General features: G+C 49.0%; 2 protein-coding genes across 5 annotated transcripts in view; both read left to right on the forward strand.

Annotated features, from left to right (window-relative positions):
- Positions 1-4,681, forward strand: part of LOC146708644 (spectrin beta chain, non-erythrocytic 1-like) — a 30,497-nt gene extending 25,816 nt beyond the window's left edge. For all 3 annotated transcript variants that reach the window (XM_085460637.1, XM_085460636.1, XM_085460638.1), the window contains 7 exons: positions 97-293; positions 378-481; positions 563-608; positions 756-964; positions 1,051-1,224; positions 3,241-3,283; positions 3,364-4,681. In XM_085460637.1, coding sequence (XP_085316763.1) covers positions 97-293; positions 378-481; positions 563-608; positions 756-964; positions 1,051-1,224; positions 3,241-3,283; positions 3,364-3,582 — 992 coding nt within the window. In that variant the 3' untranslated portion in view covers positions 3,583-4,681. The remainder of the gene's footprint in view (positions 1-96; positions 294-377; positions 482-562; positions 609-755; positions 965-1,050; positions 1,225-3,240; positions 3,284-3,363) is intronic.
- A 1,420-nt stretch (positions 4,682-6,101) lies between these two features.
- LOC146708646 (echinoderm microtubule-associated protein-like 6) overlaps positions 6,102-27,077 on the forward strand; it is a 46,929-nt gene continuing 25,953 nt past the window's right edge. For both annotated transcript variants that reach the window (XM_085460641.1, XM_085460642.1), the window contains exons 1-16: positions 6,102-7,125; positions 8,835-8,994; positions 9,454-9,552; positions 9,625-9,693; positions 10,317-10,502; positions 10,704-10,839; positions 11,544-11,745; positions 11,828-11,965; positions 14,323-14,579; positions 23,060-23,269; positions 23,463-23,630; positions 25,429-25,535; positions 25,604-25,704; positions 25,793-25,979; positions 26,048-26,153; positions 26,317-26,410. In XM_085460641.1, the coding sequence (XP_085316767.1) occupies positions 6,929-7,125; positions 8,835-8,994; positions 9,454-9,552; positions 9,625-9,693; positions 10,317-10,502; positions 10,704-10,839; positions 11,544-11,745; positions 11,828-11,965; positions 14,323-14,579; positions 23,060-23,269; positions 23,463-23,630; positions 25,429-25,535; positions 25,604-25,704; positions 25,793-25,979; positions 26,048-26,153; positions 26,317-26,410 (2,417 nt within the window). In that variant the 5' untranslated portion in view covers positions 6,102-6,928. The remainder of the gene's footprint in view (positions 7,126-8,834; positions 8,995-9,453; positions 9,553-9,624; positions 9,694-10,316; positions 10,503-10,703; positions 10,840-11,543; positions 11,746-11,827; positions 11,966-14,322; positions 14,580-23,059; positions 23,270-23,462; positions 23,631-25,428; positions 25,536-25,603; positions 25,705-25,792; positions 25,980-26,047; positions 26,154-26,316; positions 26,411-27,077) is intronic.

The following is a 27,077-nucleotide window of genomic DNA, read 5'->3' on the forward strand; positions in this document are numbered from 1 at the left end:
CTGCACACCTCTCACCTTGCCATCCTCTGTATGACACGTTGAGCCTGCAGTCGCGTTGATAAGTTCAGTCATAAAATCTTCCTCTCTCTTCCTCAGTCCTGGAGGTCCACCAGTTCTCTCGGGACGCTGGCGTGGCCGAGGCCTGGCTGCTGGGTCAGGAGCCCTACCTGTCCAGCAGGGAGCTGGGCCAGAGCGTGGACGAGGTCGAGAAGCTCATCAAACGCCACGAAGCCTTCGAGAAGTCCGCCGCCACCTGGGAGGAGCGCTTCTCCGCCCTGGAGAGACTGACTACGGTGAGGGTGGGGTAGCCGGATAGGGTGATGAGGAGGAATGTGATGATGATGATGATGATGATGATGTTTACACGTGTCTTCCAGCTGGAACTGCTGGATGTGAGGAGGCAGCAGGAGGAGGAGGAGAGGAGGAGGAAGCCACCATCTCCAGAGCCTGTGGAAGTTCAGCAGGAGGAGGCGCAGCAGAGGTGAAAGCGCCGCAAATGTGTCATAACGCTCACCACGTAAGTAAAAGCGTGACAATAACGAGTGTGTGTGTGTTTCTGCAGCGCCGTCACTCAGAACGGACCGCCCTCGGACCAGGATTCTCCCAGGGTCAGTAAACTTTAACCTTTATGCCTCCGGCGGTGGCGCACGCCACACGCTTCACCTTTGTTTTCTTCTTAAAGTGTATTTACAGCTAATATTTCTTCTTCTGTGGTGTTAAACTGAATCTGCTGCTGCTTAACCCCACCTGTGCAGGACGGCGTGGAGGACGGAGAGCTGGTGAACGGTGTTGGTGAACGGAGCTCCAAAGAGCCGAGCCCCGCCCCCTCGCCCACCTCTGGCAGGAAGGTTAAAAGTCAGTCGACCACACTGCCCACCAAGAACCGGGACTCCAGCTCGCCCCAGGAGGGACTGCTGCACCGCAAACACGAGTGGGAGGGCCACAACAAGAAGGCTTCCAACAGGTGAGCTCCACGCCCCACAGGAAGTGCCTCGCACGCAGCTACGTCACCTGACCCGTCACCTGACCCCACTGCTGTGTGATTCGCAGGTCGTGGCACAACGTGTACTGCATCATCAACAATAAAGAAATGGGTTTCTACAAGGACGGCAAGGCGGCGAGCCAGGGCGTGCCGTACCACAACGAGCTCCCCATCAGCCTGAAGGACGCTACGTGTGACGTCGCCTCGGACTACAAGAAGAAGAAACACGTCTTCAAACTCAGGTACCGAGCGCAGCAGGAAGTCAGGTGTAGTCTGGACACAAGTTGAACACGTCTCACATTAAACGCCGCCGCTGGTCGCAGCGTCTCCGTGAAGCTGGAAAGTTCCAGTTTGTTTGAACAAATATTCTTAGAATATAATAAAGTAGTCAACATCACAGTGATGATGTCACAGAACCTCTGATGTGATGTGTCAGGTGTGCTGGGCGCACTTCCTGGTTCTGTTAAAGCTGCACGAGAAAAAACTACAGCTTTGATTTGAGGTCACCTGTCCACAAAGGCCTCACCTGTCGTGGCCGAGCCAATCAAACTCCAGATCTCATTTTTGATGTAACGATCAGCTGATTTTACTGTTTCACAGTGTTAGGTTTATATTGATGGATTGTCATTTATGCTTAGAAATATATAATCAATTGTATAATGATAGAGGTCTGATCCTCAGTAGTCTGCAAAGACTCTGTGAGCCTTCCAGAGTGTTCTGGCACACGCACATCCTAAGGTCATGAGCGAGGTCGTACCTTCTCTTTCTGATTGATGGTATAGGAGGACACCTACTCTGTATCTGTTTAAGTATAAGAGCCCTTTGTTTAGGGGACCGCTGGACTCCTGGCACCGGCTTTTTAAGGAGGCGTTCACAGGGCCACATCTTGACCCACACATACATACACACACCCACATTCACACACACTCATACCTACACGTATGCATAGACTCTTTGTTCACATGCATGCCTGTGTAAGATGTCATATGTTAATGGGCCTATGCATATTCATGTAACCACAATAAAGAGCAGTGCTACGGGGGAGCTGACTGAGAGCGACTGGGGGGTTCGAGCAGCAGGAACAGCGCTCGTCTCGTCCTCCCCCTCGTGCACGAGCTCACACAGAGCTCTGCCTGCTGTCCAACGCTGTTGCCATTGTAGCAGAATTGTCTCTGATTGTTCCAGCAATAGGTCTGTGCTAGACAAGCCTCTCACACAGCGTCAGAGCTAGACGCAGCGTACGCAACAAAAACACATGTAGACGTTGTCACGCACACGCACAGACGCACGCACACGCACAGACACACGCACACACATGCACGCACAGACGCACATGCACACACACAGACGCACACACATGCACACACATGCACAGACGCACACACACGCACACACACACAGACAGACAGACACACGCACACACACACGCACAGACGCACATGCACACACACGCACAGACGCACACACATGCACACACACGCACACACACACAGACAGACAGACACACGCACACACACACGCACACACACAGACAGACAGACACACGCACACACACACAGACAGACAGACACACGCACACACACACAGACAGACAGACACACGCACACACACACGCACAGACGCACATGCACACACACGCACACACACACAGACAGACAGACACACGCACACACACACAGACAGACAGACACACGCACACACACACGCACAGACGCACATGCACACACACGCACAGACGCACACACATGCACACACACGCACACACACACAGACACACGCACAGACGCACAGACGCACACACACACAGACAGACACACACACGCACAGACGCACACACATGCACACACACACAGACAGGCACAGACACACGCACACAGACATTGTGAGTGTTACAACAACCACCTGACATGTTTTATTGTTTGACAGCATCCCGTTACCATGGTTACTCACCAACACATTTCTCAGCCGCAACATTAGGACGCAGCTCCGCCTCCTTTGCCTCATTTTTTTGTTAGCCCAATCACAGCTGCAGCCTGCAGGAACTGATGCTGTGATTGGTTGTCAGGGTGATGGTCGTTCAGACTTCGCCCGGTGACCGTCATTGGTCCAAAGAACGCTGATCACCTGAGCGCTTAAACACACCTGGATGTGTATCTCAGCACAGCCGGCACTTTAACCTTTGACCTTTGACCTGAGGCTTGGTTTGGTGCGTTTGTACGGTTCCTCCACTCACGCCTGTCTTCCTCTCGCTCTTTCAGAATCACCGATGGAAACGAATACCTGTTCCAAGCCAAAGACGAGGTGAGTTTGATTTTTGCTCAGATTTGTGGAAGCGCTCGCCTGTGTGGCGTTCCTGCTTAACTGCTTACGTGCCTCCGCAGGAGGAGATGAGTACCTGGATCCAGGCCATCCTGAACGCCGGCGCCGCAGACCGCTCTGACATCCAGGGCAGCAGCCCTGGCACGCCTGCCTCCGGGCGTGCTCACACGCTGCCGGCCACCGTCACGCTCACCACCGAGTCGAGCCCCGGAAAGCGCGAGAAGGACAAAGACAAAGACAAGGAGAAGCGCTTCAGCCTGTTCAGCAAGAAGAAGCAGTAGAGCGCGGCAGCGAGACGCTTTGGCGAAACCGCCCAGGTGCTCTGACGCACCCATCGCCACATTTACAGGCGCCTCATTTCTCATGGGCCGCCATCAGCCGGGGAGAACTGGAGGCCGCCTCAGAGCGCCGCCAGCTTCCTGAAGATCGACTTGGAGCGGGTGAAACCGCCGCCTCTCTGAGGCTGGCGAGCCTCAGTCCTCCCCGCTGAATGGTTCACCTTTAAAATCGGCCAATCCCAGAGACTGAGGCGGTGGAGACGAGGAGCAAAGGAGCGTTTCGCCAAAGCCCGCCGTCGCCTCGTTTTTGTGCGTTCTGCATTTTTGTTCGCGTGTCGGTCATTTGGCGGCGAGTCGGAGTGCCTGATGTAACGCCGCGTCATCGTTGGCGAATGAGGCCGCTGTCACCGTGTGCATTACCGGCCGTGACATCATCACTGCATCTCGCTCTTTCTTTGATGACATCATCAGGGACCACACGCTAATGTTCTGTTATTGTTTGTTTTTTATTCTCTGAAATTTGTTATTTTTCTATTTTTTGTCGTTTCCTCGTCACAGACGCCGTTTCCTGCCGCGGAGAAATTGGACCAACAGTGCATTTCATTCCAATAATTTCTGTTTTCGTTTCTCTGCAGCCATGTTGTTTTTGTCAGACAGCCCAATCGCCTTCAAGGAGGTGGTGATTTAGAAACGTCCACCTGCATGCTTCATCAGGCTCCGACCTGAGCGCGAAACTGCGACTTCCTCCTTTTGTATCTCTGGTCAGGTGGTGTCGGCGAGGGCGGAGGGAGCTCGCCGTCCCGCCGACGGGAGCGAGGTCTAGACTGGTGAAGGTTGCTTGCTCGTCATCGGCTCTTCGCACCACGCTGATTTCTGCTCTTTGATACCCGTGCTGCCCCGTCACTGTAGATCTATCGTAGCGAACATGTATGGAAGCCCCGCCGTCGTCCTGCACAATCAGAGCTGCACCAATAGGAATGAAGACGCTCACCGATATTTAGCCGACCTTCGATCATTACAGCTTCTCATGTATGAACCTGCACCTGTAGACTTACAGCTCTCTGTCACATATGTGTGATGTCATTAAAGCTTTTAACCTTTACTCAGTAGCTTCCTGTTGTCTTTGCACGTGCTCAGTTAGAAACCCGCACAAACCCGAGGCCCCCCTTCCCCATCTGTGTCTGCATGTGTCTGCCTCTGTGGTGTGTGTGTGTGTGTGTGTGTGTGTGTGGGGGGGGGGAGGCTGGTCCCTGGTTTAATGCTGGGGGCGGTCCCTTTTTAAATCTCCAGGTCCACTGAAGTTTTCATTGGTTGTGGCCTGCAGGTGTTAGAGCAAACAGGTGAGTTACAGATATAGTTCCTGCCCAGTGATGACGCTCATTGGAGGGTTCAGGTAAATCTCGCCTAACGTGGCATGGATGCAGTGAGCTGCTCGTTAAAAACACTACAACCCCCAGCATGCACTGCGGCTGTACGCTGAATCAGACCGTACCTGCTCAGAGGCGGGAAGCTCGCGGAGGTGTCCGCGAGGGAAACCGGAAGCTGTGACCTTCAAAAGAAAACGGAGGATTGTGGAAAAAAAAATCGGATTAAGCGTGCAGAGAGCTCAGAGGTGTTTGTTCATCACGGAGAAAAACGGGGAAGAGCAGGTCACTACTCACTGCGCCTGCGTGCAGAAAACTGCGGACCTTAATCCTCAGCACACCTGTGAGTGCTGGTTCACACTGACTTTAGAGTACAGCTGTGTTTTCCTACAAACATTTAGATGTCTGTGCAGGTAAAGGTTTTTTCAGAAATAAAAGACTAAAAAATAAAAGTCTTTATGTTGTGAATAAACGTCAAATTCATAACTGGATGAAACTGAGATTTTTTTTAAAAGGTGCTGATGTGTGCACGCCTCCCTGTCGAGGGCTGCAGAATCTGAACCAGACTCCTGCATGAGCTGCAGTCACGTGATTGGACTCGCACCTGCAGATGCACATCGGCTGCATGCGCACGCTGCTGACCAAGTTTCAGGTGGTGACCTCCAGGTGACCTCAGACCAGACAAGGTTGTCCATAGTCTGGGAGCTGCTGGTTGGAGGACTGGTTGCTGTTGGGTCATTGCGTGTATTGAACCACATGAAGGCCGTCAGGAGAAACTAGCTTCCTTTTATTTTTGCTGAGCTGGAAAAACGCTTTCAGATTAGTCTGACTTCCTCTCAGCATCTGATGACGTCTGACTGTAAACGTCACAAAGACACATTACATATTTAAGCTATACTAAAGGTGAAGTGAATGAGGGCGTAAATAAATGAAAGGCTTTTAAAAGAGATGTAAGCCTCATCGTGAGATAAGAAGCTGAAGCATATGTGTGACGTCATGACCTCTCAGGCGTTATTTTTGTGTCTCTTAGTCACAAACGGAGAGAAGAGCTCGTGTTTGCGCCAATCCTGCGATGAATGAACGATAAATGCGATGCTATGTATCTGGTGCTTTTATTTTGAAGGTGACCGCGGGAAGCACGGGGTTTCACGGTTTCCGGCTTGATGCTTTCGGCGGTCCCGTTAGCGCTCCGTTCTCGGGTCGCGGTTTTTCACGGTTTTAGGGCTGCTGGTGACCGGTGCCCGAGCAGGAGCGCCGGTGCGGGCGGGTGTGGACGGTCGCGGGTAGATGTGCGCAGTAATCTGCGGATCGGCGCAGACGGCGGAGGATTTGCTGTGATTTAAATCTGCGCCTGACGGACGGAGGCCGGGAGGAGCCGCTAACGGTGACCCGGTCCGGTCTGTCTGCTGCGGGTCGGAATTAAAACGCCCACAAACAGCTCGAAGTTACATTTCCGGGAGTGTCTCTGAGGTCGGACATGGAAGCTGGAAACGTCAGGGTTTAGACCGCCGCCTTTTATTTAGTTAAAACACATAAACTCACTGTTAAATTTTCATCAGCTGAATTTGGTCTTTATGATTTTGAAATTCTGTGATTTTGTCTCAGGTCGTCTGAATTTAGCAAACATTGATTTTATCTCAGCAGCACTCAGTTTATTCACAGTCGTTCCGGTTTCCATCATCATAAAATCCACCTGAGCAAGTCTTCAGGTGAGCAGGTGTGTTCAGGTGTCGGTCAGAGGTTTCTGGCCCTGGCGCTGACTCCACTCGGGATTTTTACTGTGAAAAGCGCAGAAGAAGACCCTTACAACCTTCCTGCTGACACATTAGTGAGCGGTGCCAAAGCTGCCTCTGGAATCATGGGAAGTGTAGGCAAAGAGACTACAGGGATGGACGGCAGTTCCTGGCAACATTAGCGGCTCCAGCAGATACATTTCTCTGAGACGGTTTTTCTGTGGATGTTTGAGTTTGTGGGTTTGAGCAGACATGTCAGATAAAACAGCGCCGCGCTGCCAGCTGAGGCTGGAGTGGATCCACGGGTACCGGGGCCACCAGTGCCGAAACAACCTGTACTACACAGCTGGGAAAGATGTGGTGTACTTCGTGGCCGGGGTGGGCGTGGTCTTCAACACCAGAGAGCACACACAGAAGTTCTACCTGGGACACAACGATGACATTATCAGGTGAGGAGGAACCCTGTGACGGTGCTGGTGAACTCTGACGCCATGCAGGCGGGTTTTAGGATTTAAAGGTCGGTCCATCAGCCGCTGGATTCAACGTCCAGAGAATGTTCAGTTAGAACCTCGGATTCAGAAGACCGGTGTGGTTCTCACTCAGGTTGCAGAACAGCTCTTTACTTCTTGAGCAGTTTGTCCAGCTGATTTGACCGCATTCTGCAGGGTGTCCTATAAGGGGCGCTTCAGGAGTGCGGGGTATCGGGCCTGTTGGGTTCACCTCACGATTCTGGTCTCATTTCTGTCAGAGATGACAGAATTTGTAAGCGGATACAGATGATGAAGGACTTTGGCTTCGATGGTTTCTGGACCTCGTTTCGGTTCTCCCTCACTTGACCTCCTGCTCACAGAGGTCCTGGTCATCGGCTGGAGGAGGAGTTTAGGTTTCCCAGAGTATGTTAACAGTGAGGGCAGGGTGGAGCAGGAGGTCGACAGATGAATTGAAAGTGAAGCGATCTGTTTACTGCTAGATCTACGTACTTCTGCTCACCTGTGACCACAAGCTCCCTCTGAAGGTGTCTAGGCGCAGGCTCAGAGATGCTGTGAGGGTTCGGTGTTTCAGGTAGAGCTCAGAGTAGAGAGGAGTCTGACCTGGACCCTCCTGGGGAGGTGTGTCACCTGGAGGCCCCGTGGCAGATCCCCGGCATCTCGGCTGGTTTGGGAACATCTTGGTGTACCTCTGGAGGAGCTGGAAAGGGTTTCTGAAGCTAGTCTGAGGATGGAAATTGGACGTAAATACTTAGAATGGCATTCTCTCGAACATCCAGCAGGGGGCGACTCCTCTGGCCCAATTTATATATAGAAAAGGAGCTGATATGTGAGCTCCGTGAACACCTGAGAGACGGTTTCTGGTCTCAGGTTTTAGGCGTGACTGACGCAAACTGAAACTTGTTCTGTGAATTTTGCTCATTCTTGGTGATATAACGGAGGATTATGTGGGTCTGCTCGTGGGCTGACAGATGTTTGATGGTCTGTGCAGTCGGGTTCAGGATTGAAATAAAGATTAGAGTTAATTTACAAAAGAGAATCTGCCACAGTCCACGGCAAAGCTGCAGGTAGTGCCATCGTGTGAGTGTGGAAACTTTAATATCTCCAGAGTCCAGGAGAAAACTGTTGTGTCAGCTGTTGTGTTTACGTGCCCTGCAGCACTTTGTCAGTGTTCACTGGATCTGGAGCGACACGTCAAACCCGTGTGCTTAAATTCGTCCTGACTTCCTCCTGCTCAGCATTTTGTTTCAGCTTTAACACAGTTCAGAACTTCCTTTGGAATCTGTCTGTTTTTAGGTTTCCTTCAGTGTTTGTGATGCTCTGCAGACAGGGGGCGCTCACGCCCAGTTCAGCTGTTTTAATGGGACTCTCTGATTGGAGGACCTTTAAAAACAGAAAGCCACTGCATGTCTGTAACCATCACAAAAACCAGCATTAAGTGCTTACTTCCACCAGCCCTGAGGCGTGTTGGTGAACACACGTGTGTGCTGCTGCGTGTCCGCCCCCCTTCACAGATGGCCGGGTGGCCGCTGAACGATTAAAAGCTTCATCAGCAGCTGCCAGGTCAGCCCTAGTGATGAGGTCACAGTGTGGAGACAGGAAGTCGAGCTCAGCCGTCGGTCGCTGTGATCGGTGTCAGAACTGCTGACTTCTTCTTCTTCCTTTCTCAGTCTGGCCATGCATCCTGATAAGATCCAGGTGGCGACAGGTCAGGTGGGGAAGGACCCGTACATCTGTATCTGGGACACGTACGCCATGCAGACGGTGTCCATCCTGCGGGACGTGCACACCCACGGAGTGGCCTGTCTCGCCTTCGATGCTGATGGACAGGTAACGATGTTACCGACACTCTAACCACCCGTCTCAGATTAAAGTTTTAACAATTTAAAAAATAAAATCTTTGATTTTGAATTGAAACTTTATCAGCAGCAGCAGTTTTACAGCAGCTTTGTATGAGTCGCGCTTCAGAATAATCCTCCTGTGTCTGACACCCGCTGCTTTAGCTCCTCCTGCTGTAAGATAACTTTCCTGTCATTGGCTGCACCTCATCAACAGACACAAGCAAGTGGGCGGGGCTTTTGGCGCCTCTCTGTGACATCACACTGACCCAGTGTTGAGAGATTACTGCGAACACTGAGCTCGTCAGTAGGAGCTCTACGTTTAGTGTGAATGCGCGCGGCCAGAGCAGGAGATGTGACAGGAAGTGAGGCGAAGGCGAGTGGGTCACCTTTACGTTTCATCGTAAAGGTATCGTCCAATCACGTTCCCTCTTTGTTTCTGTTGCCATAGCGACTGGCCTCAGTTGGCCTGGATGCCAAGAACACGGTGTGCGTCTGGGACTGGAGAAGAGGACGTGTCCTCGCCACGGCCACCGGACACTCGGACAGAGTACGTGCCGGCGCACACGCGTTTACCTGCAGGCGTACCTGAGGAGTAACGCCGCTCTCGCTTTTCCCACAGATCTTCGACGTGTGCTGGGATCCGTTCCAGGCCGGCCGGCTGGTCAGCTGCGGAGTCAAGCACATCAAGGTGGGGCAGCACCTGGGTGGTCACATGACGGAGGGGTTCACAGGCAGCTGTGGGTGCTGGGATCAGCCGCACATCATCCCGCCTGCAGCGGACGATGTGCGGCTGAAAAGTACAGGAGACGTTTAAACCCGGTGATGATTTCGACCTCACACCTCTGTCACGTACAGAGCTGTGCAAAACTCTTGAGCTGCTCCTCACTCTGTGCAGCATCAGGTAATGTTCAGATGTTGACTCACAGGTGGGTGAGAGAAGGAAGACAGGACAAAGACATGCTGTGGAAGAGAGACAGATTAATAACAGGTATGATTCAGTGCAGAGAGGTCTGTAACACATAGTGAGTGAAGAAGAAACACCCAGTGCATCATGGGAATAACAGCAGCCTGCACCTGTTGCAGCGTCACTAAGGGAGGATTCAGGGTCACAGCTTGTTTGAGTTGTAAAAACTGATTCTTATTTTCCTGCGACAGATAAAGAAGTGTGGGGGCTCAAGACTTTTGCACGGTCCTGTATGGGGTTGAAATGGTCCTTCTACTGCTCGCCGTCGATAACCTACTCAGCACGCCAGCATGGCTGGCACCACTTCCTGTGCTAATCTGCGCCCTCTCTGTTTCCTGTGTGCGTAGTTTTGGACTCTGTGTGGCAACGCTCTGACTCCGAAGCGAGGGATTTTTGGGAAAACGGGCGACCTGCAGACCATCCTGTGCGTCTCTGCGGCCAAAGACGAGCTCACGTACTCCGGCGCTCTGAACGGGGACGTTTACGTGTGGCGAGGACTCACGCTGATGAGGACCGTACAGGCTGCACACGGGGTACACACACACACACACACACACACAGCTTTACCTGTAAAACAGGTGGAGCTCGAGAGCAGCATCCACCCTGATGGAAACGCTTTCTCCTCCAGGTAACGCGAGGATCAAACATGGCCGACCTAACCCGAGCAGGTGATTAACCCACAGCTGCACCTGTGCTGGGAAGGGGCTGATGGGAAATGTGTTGTTCTTCTGCAGGCGGGGATCTTCAGCATGCATGCCTGTGAGGAAGGATTCGCCACCGGAGGGCGAGACGGCTGCATCAGACTGTGGGATGTGGACTTCAAACCCATCACAAAGATCGACCTGAGGGAGGCGGAGCAGGGCTACAAAGGTCTGATCTGGTCCCCTCTGTCACACCGGGGTCACTCAGGGGTCACACCGGGGTCCACCTGCTCAGGGTCGCCTCTGCTTTGGTTTTGTATTTGATCAACCACAGCGGCAAAAAAGTCGTCAGTGCTTCACAGAAAGTGAATCTACAGCAGGCTGAGTCTTACCTGCTGCTCACCTGGCTCTGGCAGAGACGCCGGATTCCCAAATCACATGTGATCACATTTATTATTAATAATAATAATAATAGTACATGTTATTTAAAAGCGCCTTTAAAACACCCAAGCACACAGGTACAGCAAATAAAACAGGCATAAAAACGTGAACTGTACACAATAATAAGCGTAGCAGATAAAAAGATCATGGATGATTTATATGGAGTAGGCGGTCTTAAATAGGTGGGGTGATGTCGAGGGGGAATTCCAGGGTCGAGACGAGAGGAAGGAACAGAAAGAGATGTATGCCTTACATGTATGGAGGAGTATTTAAAATGAATGGCAGATTTGACCGGGAGCAGTGAAGCTGCTTCAGGACAGGCGTGCTGTGATGTCCTCGTGACAACACGGGCAGCAGAGCTCTCGACACGTTGAAGCGTACTGATGGATTTTTGTGTTACAGTAGTCGATCTGAGACGCAGCAATGTGTTTGTTAAATGTGAGTTCTGTGATTGGTGGCCCCCGTCCCAGAGTTTCCTGTTTCCTGTCTCAGGTCTGTCGATCCGTAGCGTGTGCTGGAAGGCCGACCGCATCCTGGCCGGGACTCAGGACAGTGAAATCTTCGAGGTGATGGTCCGAGACCGGGACAAACCAGTTCTACTGATGCAGGGTCACAGCGAGGGCGAGCTGTGGGCGCTGGACGTGCACCCCAAACAGCCCGTCGCCGTCACCGGGAGTGACGACCGCTCCGTGAGGTCGGTCCAACTGCACCGCAGACCGCTCACGCCCTCCCGCTCACCTGGTGTCCTCCTAACCTGTTGCTCACCTGTGTCTCAGGCTCTGGAGCCTTCCTGACCACACTCTGCTGGCTCGCTGCAACATGGAGGAGTCCGTTCGAAGCGTTTCTTTCAACAATGACGGTTCTCAGCTCGCTCTGGGCATGAAGGATGGCTCGTTTACGGTGCTGCGTGTCAGGTGACCTCTCTTACCTGTCGATAAGATTATGTACAGGTGTGTTATCGCCTCAAATTAAACAGGAGCTTAAAGCCGATCTGTGACCAGCGAGCTCAGGGAAGCTGACGTCTGCGTTAACAAATGCTGACGTGGAAAACTGTTGGCGGCCTCGCGCTTCCTAAATCTCTGCGGTAACGGTCACAGGTAATGGACCCCACTGATCACCAGAGGTGGGACCAAGTCATTGTTTTGCAAGTCTCAAGTAAGTCTCAAGTCTTTATCCTCAAGTCTTAAGTCAAGTCTCAAGTAATGTCAGGCAAGTCCGAGTCAAGTCACAAGTCTGAAATTTTGAATTTCAAGTCCTTTCGAGTCTTTAAAAAAAAAAAAGAAAAAATAATGTTGCAGTTATGCTAAATGTAAATATTAGACCATGTAATTTTAAAATCTGTGTTTTTCTCAACACATGACAAAATAGTGAACTTAGAAAATATACACAAATTGTGAAATTGCACCTCTTTAAAATGCAGCTCAATTAAACCTAGCTCCAAGAATAATTTTCACCGACAGTTCTGAGATAAGCTGCATGTTATTCTTGGATGCGGTTGTAGGACCGGCTTTAAAATCGCATGACAAAAATATCATACACATTAAAAAAAACTGCATCACCAACGTAGCCTGGACAACATTTGCTAGTTAGATGAAGTCAGCTATCTCATCTTAGCATATTTATATGCATATTTATAATCATACGGTTCTTGGAGTGAGTGCATACACTCATGAAGTTTAGTAACTTCAGGTCACTGCAACAAGCCCAGGTACAGTTTACCGACGGATGGGTGCAGGACCTTGAAATGCACCGTGTAGAACGAAAGACCATCGTACGTATCATAAGTTTACCAGTCTCACAAATCGTCGTCATAAATACACATTCGTTAACCGTTTATTAATAGGACCTTTGAGCTCAACGGTAATTAATTAGCAGTGGAAATAATTTCTGGTAGCATCACAGAAATGTAGCAGTGACAATAATACTGTATGCTGTAATGGTACTGGGCAATTAGTGATACAAAAAACCTGTTTTATCCTGTGAATAAAAGTATATGTTTTTGTCAATGTACCATAATAACAGAAGTGAAACGCAATATTGTGTCAGGACAATTCACTATTTATGCACAATAAATAAAGGAGCATAGCGCGACAATTTCTGTTCAGCACCAGACTTGCTTGTAACCTATATCACCAGTTATGTTGTGAAAATGACGCATTAACTACAACAGCAGACTGACCTTCGTGTAAATGCTTGGAGCAGACTAACCTGTGAGCTGGAGTGTTCTGGGACGTTATATTTGGTCTTTGAATGGCTGCAATCCAGTCGCCTCTTTGTTACTTCGGAAACATGGTTCGAACAATTTCTCTTCAACGACGTAATCCGATAACAACCGATCTCTTTACCCGTCGGCTTCCCGTGGCTGTCATGCGACCGGCTATTGCAGTTAATAATACAACAGCTTCTTGACATTTTTGTGTTTCTTTTTATCGCTGTGGCGACCGTGGCTCAGGGGGTTGGGAAGCGTATCTGTAACCGGAAGGTCGCCGGTTCGATCCCCGGGCTCTCTGTTCTGGTCGTTGTGTCCTTGGGCAAGACACTTTACCCTACTTGCCTACTGGTGTTGGCCAGAGGGGCCGATGGCGTGATATGGCAGCCTCGCTTCTGTCAGTCTGCCCCCAGGGCAGCTGTGGCTACAACTGTAGCTGCCTCCACCAGTGTGTGAATGTGAGAGTGACTGAATAGTGGCATTGTAAAGCGCTTTGGGTGCCTTGAAAAGCGCTATATCAACCCACTCCATTATTATTATTATTATTATTGTGTGACTGATTTCAATTGAAAGCCTGCGTGCGCTAGTACCGCTTGCCACGAGTTCCCAGAATCCTTTGCGGTTTACCCCTGAATGACGTCACATTTTCAATCTCTATATAATATGCATGTTAAATTTTATATTTGGGGTGAAATATCAAGTCTTTTCAAGTAAAAAGGTTCAAGTCCAATTCAAGTCCCAAGTCATTGGTGTAAAAGTCCAAGTCAAGTCACAAGTCTTAGAACATTTTTTCAAGTCAAGTCTAAAGTCATAAAATTAATGACTCGAGTCTGACTCGAGTCCAAGTCATGTGACTCGAGTCCACACCTCTGCTGATCACGATCGGGTGCTCTTTGTGATAAAGACCACTTCCTGCTATGTGACAGCGGTCTTTAAGCAGGTTAAACATAATTGGCGTGTGTTGCTGTGGTTCTTAGAAATGGGCGGGGTTAAAAGGCTAAGATGGTGGTTTACCATCCGTGCTCCGGTTAGTGAGGCCTGCTAATGCGTGTGTTTGTGCAGGGACATGACAGAGGTTGTGCACATCAAGGACAGGAAGGAAGTGATCCACGAGCTGAAGTTTTCTCCGGATGGTTCTTTCCTGGCGGTCGGGTCCAATGACGGGATGGTGGACGTGTATGCCGTCGCACAGCGCTACAAGAAGGTAGGCGAGTGCAGCCGCTCCGCCTCCTTCATCACCCACCTGGACTGGTCGGTCGACAGCCGCTTCCTGCAGACCAATGACGGTGCCGGGGAGCGGCTCTTCTACAGGATGCCAGGTACACAGGAACACCTGAGACTTGGTTTTGTCCTCCCGGTTTCCACACAGCTGTGGTCTTCAGGGGACAAAAATGTCCCCACTTCATTTTAGCGTGTTTTAAATTAGTATAAATTGTCAATCAGTTCAGCGTTACAGTTTGACTGAAGACATTAACACAAAATTTACCCAACATTTGACATTTTAGGGCCACCAGACCTTGTTTACATAAAGTACACTTTGTTTTTGAGCGAAAATAAAACGAGACAATAAAATATTTCATCCATCCATCCATTCGCTTCCGCTTATCCTTTTCAGGGTCGCGGGGGGCGCTGGAGCCTATCCCAGCTGTCATAGGGCGAGAGGCAGGGTACACCCTGGACAGGTCGCCAGTCTGTCGCAGGGCCAACACACAGGGACAAACAACCATTCACACTCACATTCACTCCTAGTGGCAATTTGGATTATCCAATTAACCTATCCCCACAAGCTGCATGTCTTTGGACGGTGGGAGGAAGCCGGAGTACCGGAGAGAACCCACGCAAACACGGGGAGAACATGCAAACTCCACACAGAAAGACCCCGGCCTGATGTTGGAATTGAACTCAGGACCTTCTTGCTGTGCGGCAACAGTGCTAACCACCGTGCCTAAAATATTTAAGGGTTTAGATAATTTGAACTATTTCAGTGGTTCCCAAACTTTTTTTGCTGGCCCCCCTTTGTTTTACAAGAAAAATCCATCAAACATTTAGTGAACAATTAAGCAAATACAAGTAACCTGCAATAAATCACAGGTAGTAAGAAAATAAACGACTAACTCTTTTATGCTGCGTTCGCACCTACACGGGTACTTTTGAACACGCAGCTGTTTCGTCCACGTAAACGGCGTTTCGAATCACCGAAAACTGAGATTTTTTAAAACTTCTTTTTTGTGTTTCCGTGTGGACGAGGAATACAGAGTTGGTCACACAACATCAAAGGTATGTGCCTTTATTCACGTCACGCTGTGGCCATGTTATTGTTTACATGAGATGAACTGCAGAATGATAGAGACAAAATACTGTTAATCTGACTGTCTGCAGGTTTTACACGCAGTTACTGTCCCTCCATTAGAAAGGCAGAGGCGTCACGGTGTCATTATTTTACTGTAGTTGTTTTTCCTGTGTAATAATGTTCAACATTGCATCAATACATGTTTCAAAAAATGCCTCTCTGTGCAAAATGTGTTCAAAAACATAAACAGCTGTGGGATCCTGTTAGTCTGTGATTTGAACCGGGGAACAAATCGTGGCAGGATCAGCCTGATGTTATCATACGAAGTGTTTAAAAAATCAAGTGTTTATTAAAATCAAGAATGTGGATTCTCACTGAACCTGACAAGAGAGTATTAGCCAAAGGACTCAATCTTGCCATTTCTCCACAACAGTTGCCCATAGTGGACCTCATCACAGCCACAGAATCTGCCATACGGACTAATAAATGATCACAGACAGAAGCAGAGCAAATCAGGATGAAAGTCTCAGCCACCCTCTCCAGTGCCAAAGTCCCTCCATCCAACCTCACAATACAGGAAAAGAAGGCCGTCGCTTCCCTGAGCAAAGACCACAACATCACTGTTTTACCAGCTGATAAGGGAAGATGCACCGTGGTCCTAAACACTACAGATTACCATACAAAGATCACTACTCTCCTCAGTGACAACAATACCTACGAAGCCCTAAAGCGAGACCCCACAAGCAGCTACAAAAAGAAAGTTATAGCTTGCCTTCAAGACTTTGAAAAGGACAAAATTATTGACCGCCTCCCGTATCACCGCCTTTACCCAGGGGATGCCATACCCTGCATTTACGGACTTCCTAAGCTCCACAAGGAAGCTGTCCCACTCAGACCCATAGTCAGGAGCATAAACTCAGCTACTTATAACATCTCGAAACACCTTGCTACCATCCTAGCACCTCTCGTGGGGAACACCCCACACCACATCAAGAACTCCACCGACTTCACCGACAAGGTCCAGAAACTTACCCTGGATCCAGATGAAACCATGGTGTCCTTTGATGTAATAATAATAATAATGGATTGGATTTATATAGCGCTTTTCAAGGCACCCAAAGCGCCTGGTTTTATGGGTTGTCGTTAGCAACAACGACGGTAAAACCATTGCATGTCCGCTTGTTTATTTTCCACATAAACCTTTCACAATAAAGCTCAAGATCCTGTTGAGACTTTTTTAAAATAAACAGAATCACGTGAAAAAGTATTATTGACGGATGAGAAGCAAAAAAAGAGCCGTTAGGTGCTAAAAAATAAAGCTTAGACTCAAACGTTAGAACAGGCTTTTTCCCCGCAGCACGCCGTGTAATAAATACTCACAAAGAAAACGGCGCCGTTACAACTTATGTCTAAAAATGTATAGTTTCATGCATCGGTTAAAAACTCGACTCCAGCTACACGACGCCCAGCTGGAAACACTTCACCTACCCGAGATTCACAGAATTTACAGAAAATATCAATTTTTTTGTGATTTATATCGTTATCGGACGATAGATGTTTTATATCGGGATATGAGATTTTGGTCATATCGCACAGCCCTACAAGAAGTGGAATCCTTCACTGCGCACATTAACGCTGTGGATAAAAAAAGTTCACCAGGAAGACACAAAGGACGACTGTTTGCCTTTCCTGGACTGCGCTGTGCACATTGAAGAGAACGGCAAGTTTACCGGAAGCCCACACACACGGACCAGTACCTCCTCTTTGACTCCCATCACCCTCTGGAACACAAACTTGGAGTAATTAGGACCCTACACCACCGGGCAGAACATGTTCCCTCTAAGCCTGAAGGAAAAAAGAAGGAACACACACATGTAAAGGAAGCACTCAAAACCTGCGGCTATCCTAAATTCAAGGTTCAAGGTTCTTTATTTGTCACATGCATAGTTATACAAGTATAACACACAGTGAAATGTAGCCTGACACGCTCCTCGACATGTGCAAAAATTGGGGGGGGGATATATATAGTATATACATTGGGTGAATGTGCAGTAGTAGCAGCAAGCAGGTGAATTCTGTACATTAATATGAATAGACATCTGACTATTTTACAGGATAGACAATATAAACATATTTAAAATTAAAGGAATTGAAATGTACATTGTGCCTTGGTTTAGTGTCTGGAAGAGTCCTGTCTCAGTCAATTATAGATGATGTGAGAGGGCGGGTGTGTGTGTTTAGGGCATGGATGGCTTGGGGATAGAAGCTCCTCTTGAGTCTCTCTGTCCTTGCCCGGAAGATGAGGAACCTTCTACCAGATTGCAGAGGTTGGAACAGTTTGTTGCCAGGATGGGACGGGTCCTTCAGTATCTGCTCTAGTCCGGCATCTCCTGGTGTAGGTGTCCTGAAGCGGGGGGAGAGCAATCCTGCAGCAGCGTTCTGCTGTACGGATCACTCTCTGGAGAGCTTTTTGGTCCTTCACACAGCTGTTCCCAAACCACGATGTCATGTTCTGTGTGAGGATGCTCTCCACAGCGCCTGTATAGAAAATCCTGAGGATCTTTGGAGAGACCCTGAACTTCCTCAGTTGTCGTAGGTGATACAGGCGCTGCCTAGCCTTTTTGGTCTGGACCTGAATGTGGGCAGCCCATGTCAGGTCTGAGGAGATGTGGACACCAAGATACTTGAAGGACTGCACCCTCTCCACTGGAGCTCCATTGATGATGATGGGCTTGTAGTCTCTGTGCTGACTCCTTCTGAAGTCCACCACCAGCTCCTTGGTCTTGCTGACGTTCAGCTGGAGGTGGTTGTCCTGGCACCACGATGCCAGATTCTTCACTTCATCCATGTAGGCCGCCTCATCGTTGTTGGAGATGGCACCCAACACCACTGTGTCGTCAGCAAACTTCACAATGGTGTTGGAGCCGTGGGTGGCCACACAGTCTGAAGTGTAGAGGGAGTAGAGCAGTGGCGAGAGGACACATCCCTGAGGCGCTCCTGTGTTGGTGGTGATGCTGTTGGAGAAGCACCTGCCCACCCTCACCACCTGAGTTTTGCCAGTGAGGAAGTCCAACACCCATGCACACAGATGGCTGTTAAGTCCCAGATCCCTCAGCTTTGTGAACAGTCTGCAGGGCACTATTGTGTTAAACGCTGAACTGTAATCAACAAACAGCATTCGCACATAGTTACCCTGTTTCTTGTCCACGTGGCTGAGAGTGGTGTGTAGGACGTGGGCGATGGCATCCTCTGTGGATCTGTTGAATCTGTAGGCGAACTGCAGCGGATCTGTGGTGTCTGGGATGGAGGAGGAGATGATGTTCTTCAGCAGCCTCTCAAACACCTTCATTACTACCGAGGTCAGTGCAACTGGCCGGTAATCGTTCAGGGATGAGGGTTTGCTGTTCTTGGGCACAGGGATGATGATGGATCTTTTGAAGCATGTGGGGACCACAGACTTCGCCAGGGACTCGTTGAAGATGTAAGTGAACACACCTGCTAGCTGGTCAGCACAGCAGCGCAGCAGATGGCCGGTGATGCCGTCTGGCCCCGCCGCTTTCCTTGTGTTCACTCTCCTCAGTGCTGCTCGGACATCATGCTCCGCGATGCTGGTCACCGGTCTCTCGGGTGGGCGTTCTTAAAGTCAGCAAAGAGGCACAGAAAAGAAGCTCAGACACCAGCGAGGGAGGATAAGAAGGACAGACGCAACAACATTGTCATCCCCTATGTAGCCGGTGTATCAGAGAAACTCAGGAGTTTTCTCCAAGCATGACATCCCGGTGCATTTCAGACCCAGCAACACGCTCAGACAGAAACTGGTTCACCCGAAAGACAAAACGCCAAAACACAAACTTAACAATGTGGTGTATGCTGTACAGTGCAGCGAGGAATGCCCAGACCTCTACATCGGAGAGACCAAACAGCCACTTCACAAGCGCATGGCACAACACAGAAGAGCCACCTCCACAGGACAAGACTCAGCAGTCCATCTGCATCTAAAGGTCAAAGGTCACTCTTTGAGGATGCCAATGTTCACATTTTGGACAGAGAGGACAGATGGTTTGAAAGAGGAGTGAAAGAAGCATCTATGTCCACTGTGAGCGACCATCTTTGAACAGAGGCGGGGTTTATGACACCAACTCTCTGCCATCTATAATCCAGTTTTGAGATCCTTCCCAGACGCCTTAACACCCACTCACATCCTGGGCCATCTGACCTCAGGAAATCACATGATAGGGTGGGGCCGGGTTTCACAATGAGCTCACCCGAAACTCTGGCTGATTGGGACCCACACCCAGTTTCACACCTTGGCTCAGGCGATTAGAGGATCATCAGGGGGTCCTTTGTCCCTCTGTGGGGGGTCACTCCCACTAGGTTTATATCTGGGACTCTCCACCATTTGACCTTAGAACTGAAGAAGCTTCTCGGATGAGAGGTGAAACATCTTCAAGCAACTTAAAGAAGTCCAGACGCTTTTCTTTGTAAGCTCCTTTGACTACGATGACCTGGATGACTGAGAACCTCACAGACAATGTGGGATACTGTTTGTCCGTGATTTGAAGAGCCCAGCGCTGCTGGGCCCTCGGGACGCAGGGAAACTAACTCTGCAGGGGAGACCTACCTCTGCACTTGTGCAGGTGAAGCCAAAGGGAAGATTTGCTTCACCATATTTTCTAGTCTTTGGCTTGGAAGGAAGTTGGTTTGGAAACATATTTGGCGATGCTTCATCTCCTGCTTTGCGTTTGTGTGGAAACCCCGTCGAAACACCTGTCCATGATGCTAGCAGTGTCCAAGGGTTATTTTTTTGGGGGGGGTTTTCTTACCGCGCCCCCTGAACTTTGGGAAGATCTGGACTATTTGGGCGACCGTGGCTCAGGGGGTTGGGAATCGCATCTCTAACCGGAAGGTCGCCGGTTCGATCCCCGGGCTCTCTGTCCTGGTCGTTGTGTCCTTGGGCAAGACACTTTACCCTACCACCTACTGGTGTTGGCCAGAGGGGCCGATGGCGTGATATGGCAGCCTCGCTTCTGTCAGTCTGCCCCAGGGCAGCTGTGGCTACAACTGTAGCTGCCTCCACCAGTGTGTGAATGTGAGAGTGAATGAATAGTGGCATTGTAAAGCGCTTTGGGTGCCTTGAAAAGCGCTATATAAATCCAATCCATTATTATTATTATTATTATTATTATTATTTGACGAACCACAGAGTGCTGTATGTTGAATTCTAGTGAAAATGTTTTCTTTTCAATCATTTACAAATTTTAAATGGCAGCACATAATCACACCTGTGGTCCTCAGGGCTCAAAAATGACCCCGTTTGCTTTGACTGTTTATAAAGCAACAAGTATAAAATATCATCCATCTCTGTGTTTCAAGGTTTTATTCAACTTTATTCCAACTCATTGCCTGACAGTTTTCTATATTTTGGCATGGTAGGAACACCAGGGCATGAGTCTGAGTGAAGGCAAACTTTCACGAGGACAAAGGCGTGTCCATATTTGACCCAAGTGCAGGAGGAAGCTCAGGTTTATTCCTCTGCACTGGTCCCATCATGGACAGCTTTCTTTCTGCAGTTGCAGGCCAAGGGGCATATACAGTAAACAAGCTGTTACAGGTGATTGTTTTCTTTTGGAAACCTGCAATGTTAGGGACAACTCGTGTCCTGACTGCAGGCCAGACGGTTTGCCATCGTACACTAGCATGTACAGCTGGACCTGCATCACATGCTGCCCATGTTTTTATCTCATAGCTCCCTGGTTTACTTGGATGTTCTGTTGGACAGAGTCCTCTGAAGAGGACTTGGTGCTCATACAGTCACATCAGTACCAGGATCTTACATCAGAGCAGGAGAAACACCCACTTGTTCCATACACCTCATGGGAGCACGTTTGGGTCATGAACGATGATCATCTATTGTGTCTTTATCATGAAATGATATCACTTTTGTGCTTCTATAATTAAATTAAATAATTAATCTTGTGTCACCTTTAAAACTTCTCTACCAGACTCAGGATGTCATAAACTGGCCGTAGCGACTCTACTGGATGCACGGCAGTAAGAATCAACACACCCACATATGCCTACAGCTGCATTCGGTCCATTTTTCTTCCTCTCTCGTTGTCCCTCCTTGTTCGTCATTGAGTTGGCTGTAGAGCAGGTCATCTGCTAATTGGATGGTTGTTGGTTCAATCTCTGTGTGCTCTAGTCTGGAGTTCTTACCAAGGTGTCCTTGGGCAAGTTACTGAACCCCAACTTGGTCTCTGATGCATCCATTGGCACGTGAACTTTGAAAAGCATAAAACAAGCAGAATACACTGTGTGTAATTCTTTCAGTGCTCGAGTAGAAAAGCAATCGCAGGAGTATGGGACCTGGCACATGTGCTTGGACTGTGGTAGACTGTCTTTCTCTGAGGCTCATGAGAGAGTCAGGCATTGTCTGTCACTGGGAAGTAGAGCAGGGCGATATGGCCAAAAATATTTATCACGATATACATTTGAAAATTTGCGATAACGATATAACTGACGATATAATTGACACGAGACAAAATACTTTACAACTCCACAACTTTATTAGTGCAAAAAAACCCATCAGTGTATTTTCACTTAAAGAAGCAGCTGTTTTAAGTGCATTAAAGTTATATAAAAATGTAACAGTGCAAATTCCTCGCTGACAGTTTAACCAAAAGGTGTTTCCAGTGGAAACTGGCCGACATATCCTCAGCATAACCATGTATAATATCCACAAAACTTAAAAAGAGGTTAAACACACACAGTACAGTAACATTATGTTGAAGCACAGTACGTATCGCTCCGCCTACGATAGCCGTAATGCTCCGACAATCCATCAAGCGGTGCGGCTTCGTAGCTCAGCAAAGTCGTACTAAAACATCTGACAGATTTATCCTAACACCGTGTACATAAAATCGTTTTGAGGTCATAAACAAGAACAGAATTCACAAGCCTCAAGTGCAGTGGAGGCTTGTGAACATACTTTCTGTGTATGTATTATTGTAGGGTCTACCTTACAGTATGAAGCACCTTGATGCTGTTGTAAAAATACAATTGAATGGAATGCAGAGCACCTGCCTCCTCATTGTGCTGCCTGTTGGTGTTGTTGTGGTTATGACCTTTGCTCGACCCCACACATCAGTGATCCAAGATCAAAGATGTTTGGTGTGTAAATGTGACCCTTTGCAACCCTTTGTAATTTGGGGACATGTTTGTCCCCGAGGACCACAGGTGTTATAAAATCTAATACAAAATCCATAAATAAATCAAATTACTTAAAACTTAGTCCAGTCATGCATAGCATAGTACTGAATAACTGTTACTGTCAGACCATTTGATGATTAAAAACCCCATTTTTGATAGCAAAATTTCTGTAGAGGACAGAAATGTCCGAAAGACAACACAAGGGTTAATTGGAGCTCACCTGTCCTTACCTGGGACCAGTTGTGGGACTTGATGGTGCAGATTTGTGGGTCTTACCTACTTCCTTTCCCTGTCCTGCAGCGGGAAAGCTGGTTCCTAAAGAGGAGGCGAAAGGGATTCACTGGATGACGTGGACCGGTGTTGTCGGGCCGGAGGTGAACGGCATCTGGGTCAAATACTCCAACGTCACCAACGTAAACTCCGTGGACGCCAACTACAGCAGCGCTGTGCTGGTGGCTGGCGATGACCTTGGCCTCGTCAAGCTCTTCAGGTTCCCCTGCCTGAAGAAAGGCGAGTGATGCAAGCCGATAACATTTTTACTGAGGATCCACAGAGTCCGGCTGAGTGGTGGACCTCTGAGGTCGTCCTAATTCTGAGTCTTAGTCATTAGACCCGGAGTTACAGGCGTGGGACAGAATAGATTTGATGAGGATGTTTCTGGAGTGATGTGCGTTCTTATTCTTGTGTTTCTAACATCACACAGGGGCCAAATTTAAGAAGTACATTGGTCACTCTGCCCATGTGACCAACGTTCGCTGGTCCAGCGATCTGCAGTGGGTCATCAGCACCGGTGGTGCCGACCACGCCGTCTTCCAGTGGAGGTTCCTGCCCGAAGGTGTGATGAACGGTGTTCTGGAGCCCCTCCTACAAGGTGACGCAGAGCTTTCCTTTAGTTGCAGATGATGACGGCGTGGACCTCCCAGAAACTTTTCAGCAGTTAAACTAAATCAACAAACTGAGCTTGACTCTTTTATCATCCTAAAGTCTTTGCAGGTCATAATGGTGCGTTCACACCGAACACGACAGAAGCGACCAGAGTTTCAGGTTTACGGTCAATGGAGGAGCGCGATGAAGCGCGACTGGGGTTCCCGCGAAACTTCAGAAGCAGATTGGTGTCGCAAAAACGCTTTTCTGCCTGATTCGCGCAAACAATTAGCGCGACTGATGCGATGGAAAACACGCGCTGCAGTTTGTGTTGCATTTTGTGCATTCGCACTTATCGCATCTACCACTCGAGTTGGAAAAATCTGAACTCCAATCAGGAGCCTGATGACGTGATGCTCTGACCTGGTTCAAAGGGGCAGGTCCAGCCAAAGCCCTTCATTCTTCATTCAATATGGAGGAAAGGCTCATCAACGCCGTAGCCTACCACCCGGAGCTGTATGACACCAGCTGCCTGTTTACAATGAATTAATGTAGGCAGTTAATTTGTGCATGTTGTCATATAGGAATATATGTTTTTGTTTATTAATAAACAGCACACCGTGGTCCCGCTCTTCATCCGTCACTGCCTCACGTTTTCGCAGGTTTTTTTATTGCACAGTACAACTTTCAACAATGCGCATTGCATTCTGCAGCCTGATTGACAAATCTCCTCCGTGTCGTGTCTCCTGCGCTTGTTTGGTTTTGATAACCATCACGTCCAATTACGCCGCTGCTCTGCTCTCCACAGTAAATAGAGAAGGGAGAACCTCTCTTCAAACGCTAGATCGACAGCTGCCATCTTGCAAACATACCATCTGGCATTACTTCCGCCCACATTTCCGCTTCCCTATTGCATATTAAGTGCGACCAGTTTGCTTTGGACACGCTTCGAGGTGCGAATGTGCACGCGACCAGCCAGGGGCGTCTGGCGCTTTTTGGTCGCTTCTATCGCGTTCGGTGTGAACGCACCGTAAGAATCAGGTCTCCAAATCCAGTCTCCTCCTGCAGCTGCAGATTATTCATAATGATCCAAATCACTGTTCTTGTCCCGCCTCGCACCTTCTCCATTTGAAAACTCGAGCTAACTTATTGCCACACATGACAAAAGTACAGAATGCCCTGTAAAAACAGAGTGAAGAAGAAACACCCAGTGCATCATGGGAATCCCCGGCAGCCTATGTCTATTGCAGCATAACTAAGGGAGGATGCAGGGTCACCTGGTCCAGCCCTAACTATATGCTTTAGCAAAAAGGAAAGTTTGAAGCCTAATCTTGAAAGTAGAGATAGTGTCTGTCTCCTCAATCCAAACTGGAAGCTGGTTCCACAGAAGAGGGGCCTGAAAACTGAAGGCTCTGCCTCCCATTCTACTTTTAAATACTCTAGGAACAACAAGTAGGCCTGCAGAGCGAGAGCGAAGTGCTCTAATAGGGTGATATGGTACTACAAGGTCATTAAGATAAGATGGGGCCTGATTATTTAAGACCTTGTATGTGAGGAGCAGGATTTTGAATTCTGGATTTAACAGGAAGCCAAAGCAGGAGAAATCTGCTCTCTTTCTAGTCCCTGTCAGGACTCTTGCTGCAGCATTTTGGATTAACTGAAGGCTTTTCAGGGAGTTTTTAGGACTTCCTGATAATAATGAATTACAGTCGTCCAGTCTGGAAGGAATAAATGCATGAACTAGTTTTTCAGCGTCACCTCTGCTTATCGCTGACTCATATTTTTCACCCGTGCCGTGTCTTCAGAGGGTTACGCCGACTCCAACAGCGGCGAGTCGGACTCAGACGTGTCAGATGTGCCGGAGCTTGACTCGGACATCGAACAGGAAGCTCAGACCAGCTACGAACGTCAGGTGACTGGGACACAAACGCTCCCACCTGCAGTCAAAAAGCCGTCTGACTCACCTGTCTCTGTCTGCAGGTGTATAAGGAGGACCTGCCACAACTCAAGAAGAAGCTGATTGGTTCCCTGAAGCGGCAGAAAGCTCCAGAGGAGGGGCTTCGTCTGCAGTTTGTTCACGGGTAAACTATCCACATCAGACATGGATCTGGTCTCGTGAGTAAATAATGTAAATAAACCTCCGTTTGTGCTGCTTCCTGTTTGCTGCAGGTACCGGGGCTTCGACTGCCGTAACAACCTGTTCTACAGTCAGGCGGGAGAGGTGGTGTACCATGTGGCCGCCGTCGCTGTCGTCTACAACCGGCTGCAGCACAGCCAGAGGTTTTACCTCGGGCACGACGATGACATCCTCAGCCTCGCCGTCCACCCGCTCAAAGACTACGTGGCCTCGGCACAGGTATGCCCGGCCGATCGCAGCATGTCGCGTTTCCGAGACGGTTTCTGATTGGCTGTTCCTGTGTACAGGTGGGCAGAGACCCGGCCATACATGTGTGGGACATCCAGACCCTGAAGTGTCTGTCGCTGCTCAAAGGACACCACAGCAGGGGCGTGTGTGCTCTGGAGTTCACAGGTAAGCTGACTGCACGCCGTGCCATCGGGCATCAATATTTCTATCCCTAAGCCCTCACCTGTTATCGCTAACTCAGCGGGTTAGCTCAAGTAGAAACAGCTGTTGTTCCCAATCCTTCCTTCACACTGCTTTCTGACGTAACTCCTCTCTTGGTACTTCTCAGCTGATGGGAAGAGTTTGATCTCAGTGGGATTCGATGAATTTCACTCCATCATCATCTGGGACTGGAAGAAAGGAGAGAGACTAGCCAAGGCCAGGTAAACACACCTGGATTAAGTCAGCTAGTCCTGCCGTAAGATGGTCGTGCTTTTGTAAGCTCACAGTTTCTCGCAGTGGTTGCCGAGTGTTAGGGAAAATATTCTAAAACACTTCTTCAGTAAAGACTCAGAGAAGAGAAACACACAGAGTTCTTGCTAGCAAGGGCAGCTCCCTACTGTGAGACTCCGGTGAGGAGCTGACCTGGTCTTTATTTTATACTCCATTGAACGTGTGTGTGTGTGTGTGTGTGTGTGTGTGTGTGTGTGTGTGTGTGTCCTGCTGATCAAAGGGTCATAAAAGGCACATCCTTGGTCAGGAAGAGGGTAGACCTCCCTCACCCTAGATAACATTGGTGAGGAAGTCAAGCAGTTAAAGCACTTAGACTAAAACAGACGTAACTACACTGAACAAAAATATAAACGCAACACTTTTGTTTTTGCTCCCATTCCCCATGGGATGGACGTAGAGACCTAAAATTCATTCCAGATACACAATATAACCATCCCTCCCAAACAGTGGTCACAAATCAGTCCAAATGTGTGGTAGTGGGCACATCTGCCATATTGAGATAATCCATCCCACCTCACAGGTGTGCCACATCAGGATGCTGATCTGACATCATGAGTAGTGCACAGGTGTACCTCAGACTGCCCACAACAAAAGGCC

Source organism: Copadichromis virginalis, linkage group LG6 (genome assembly GCF_057382275.1).
Source record: "Copadichromis virginalis isolate Kocher_CV1m ecotype Utaka linkage group LG6, C_Virginalis_male_GT1.1, whole genome shotgun sequence".
In the NCBI taxonomy this organism is placed as follows: domain Eukaryota; kingdom Metazoa; phylum Chordata; class Actinopteri; order Cichliformes; family Cichlidae; genus Copadichromis; species Copadichromis virginalis.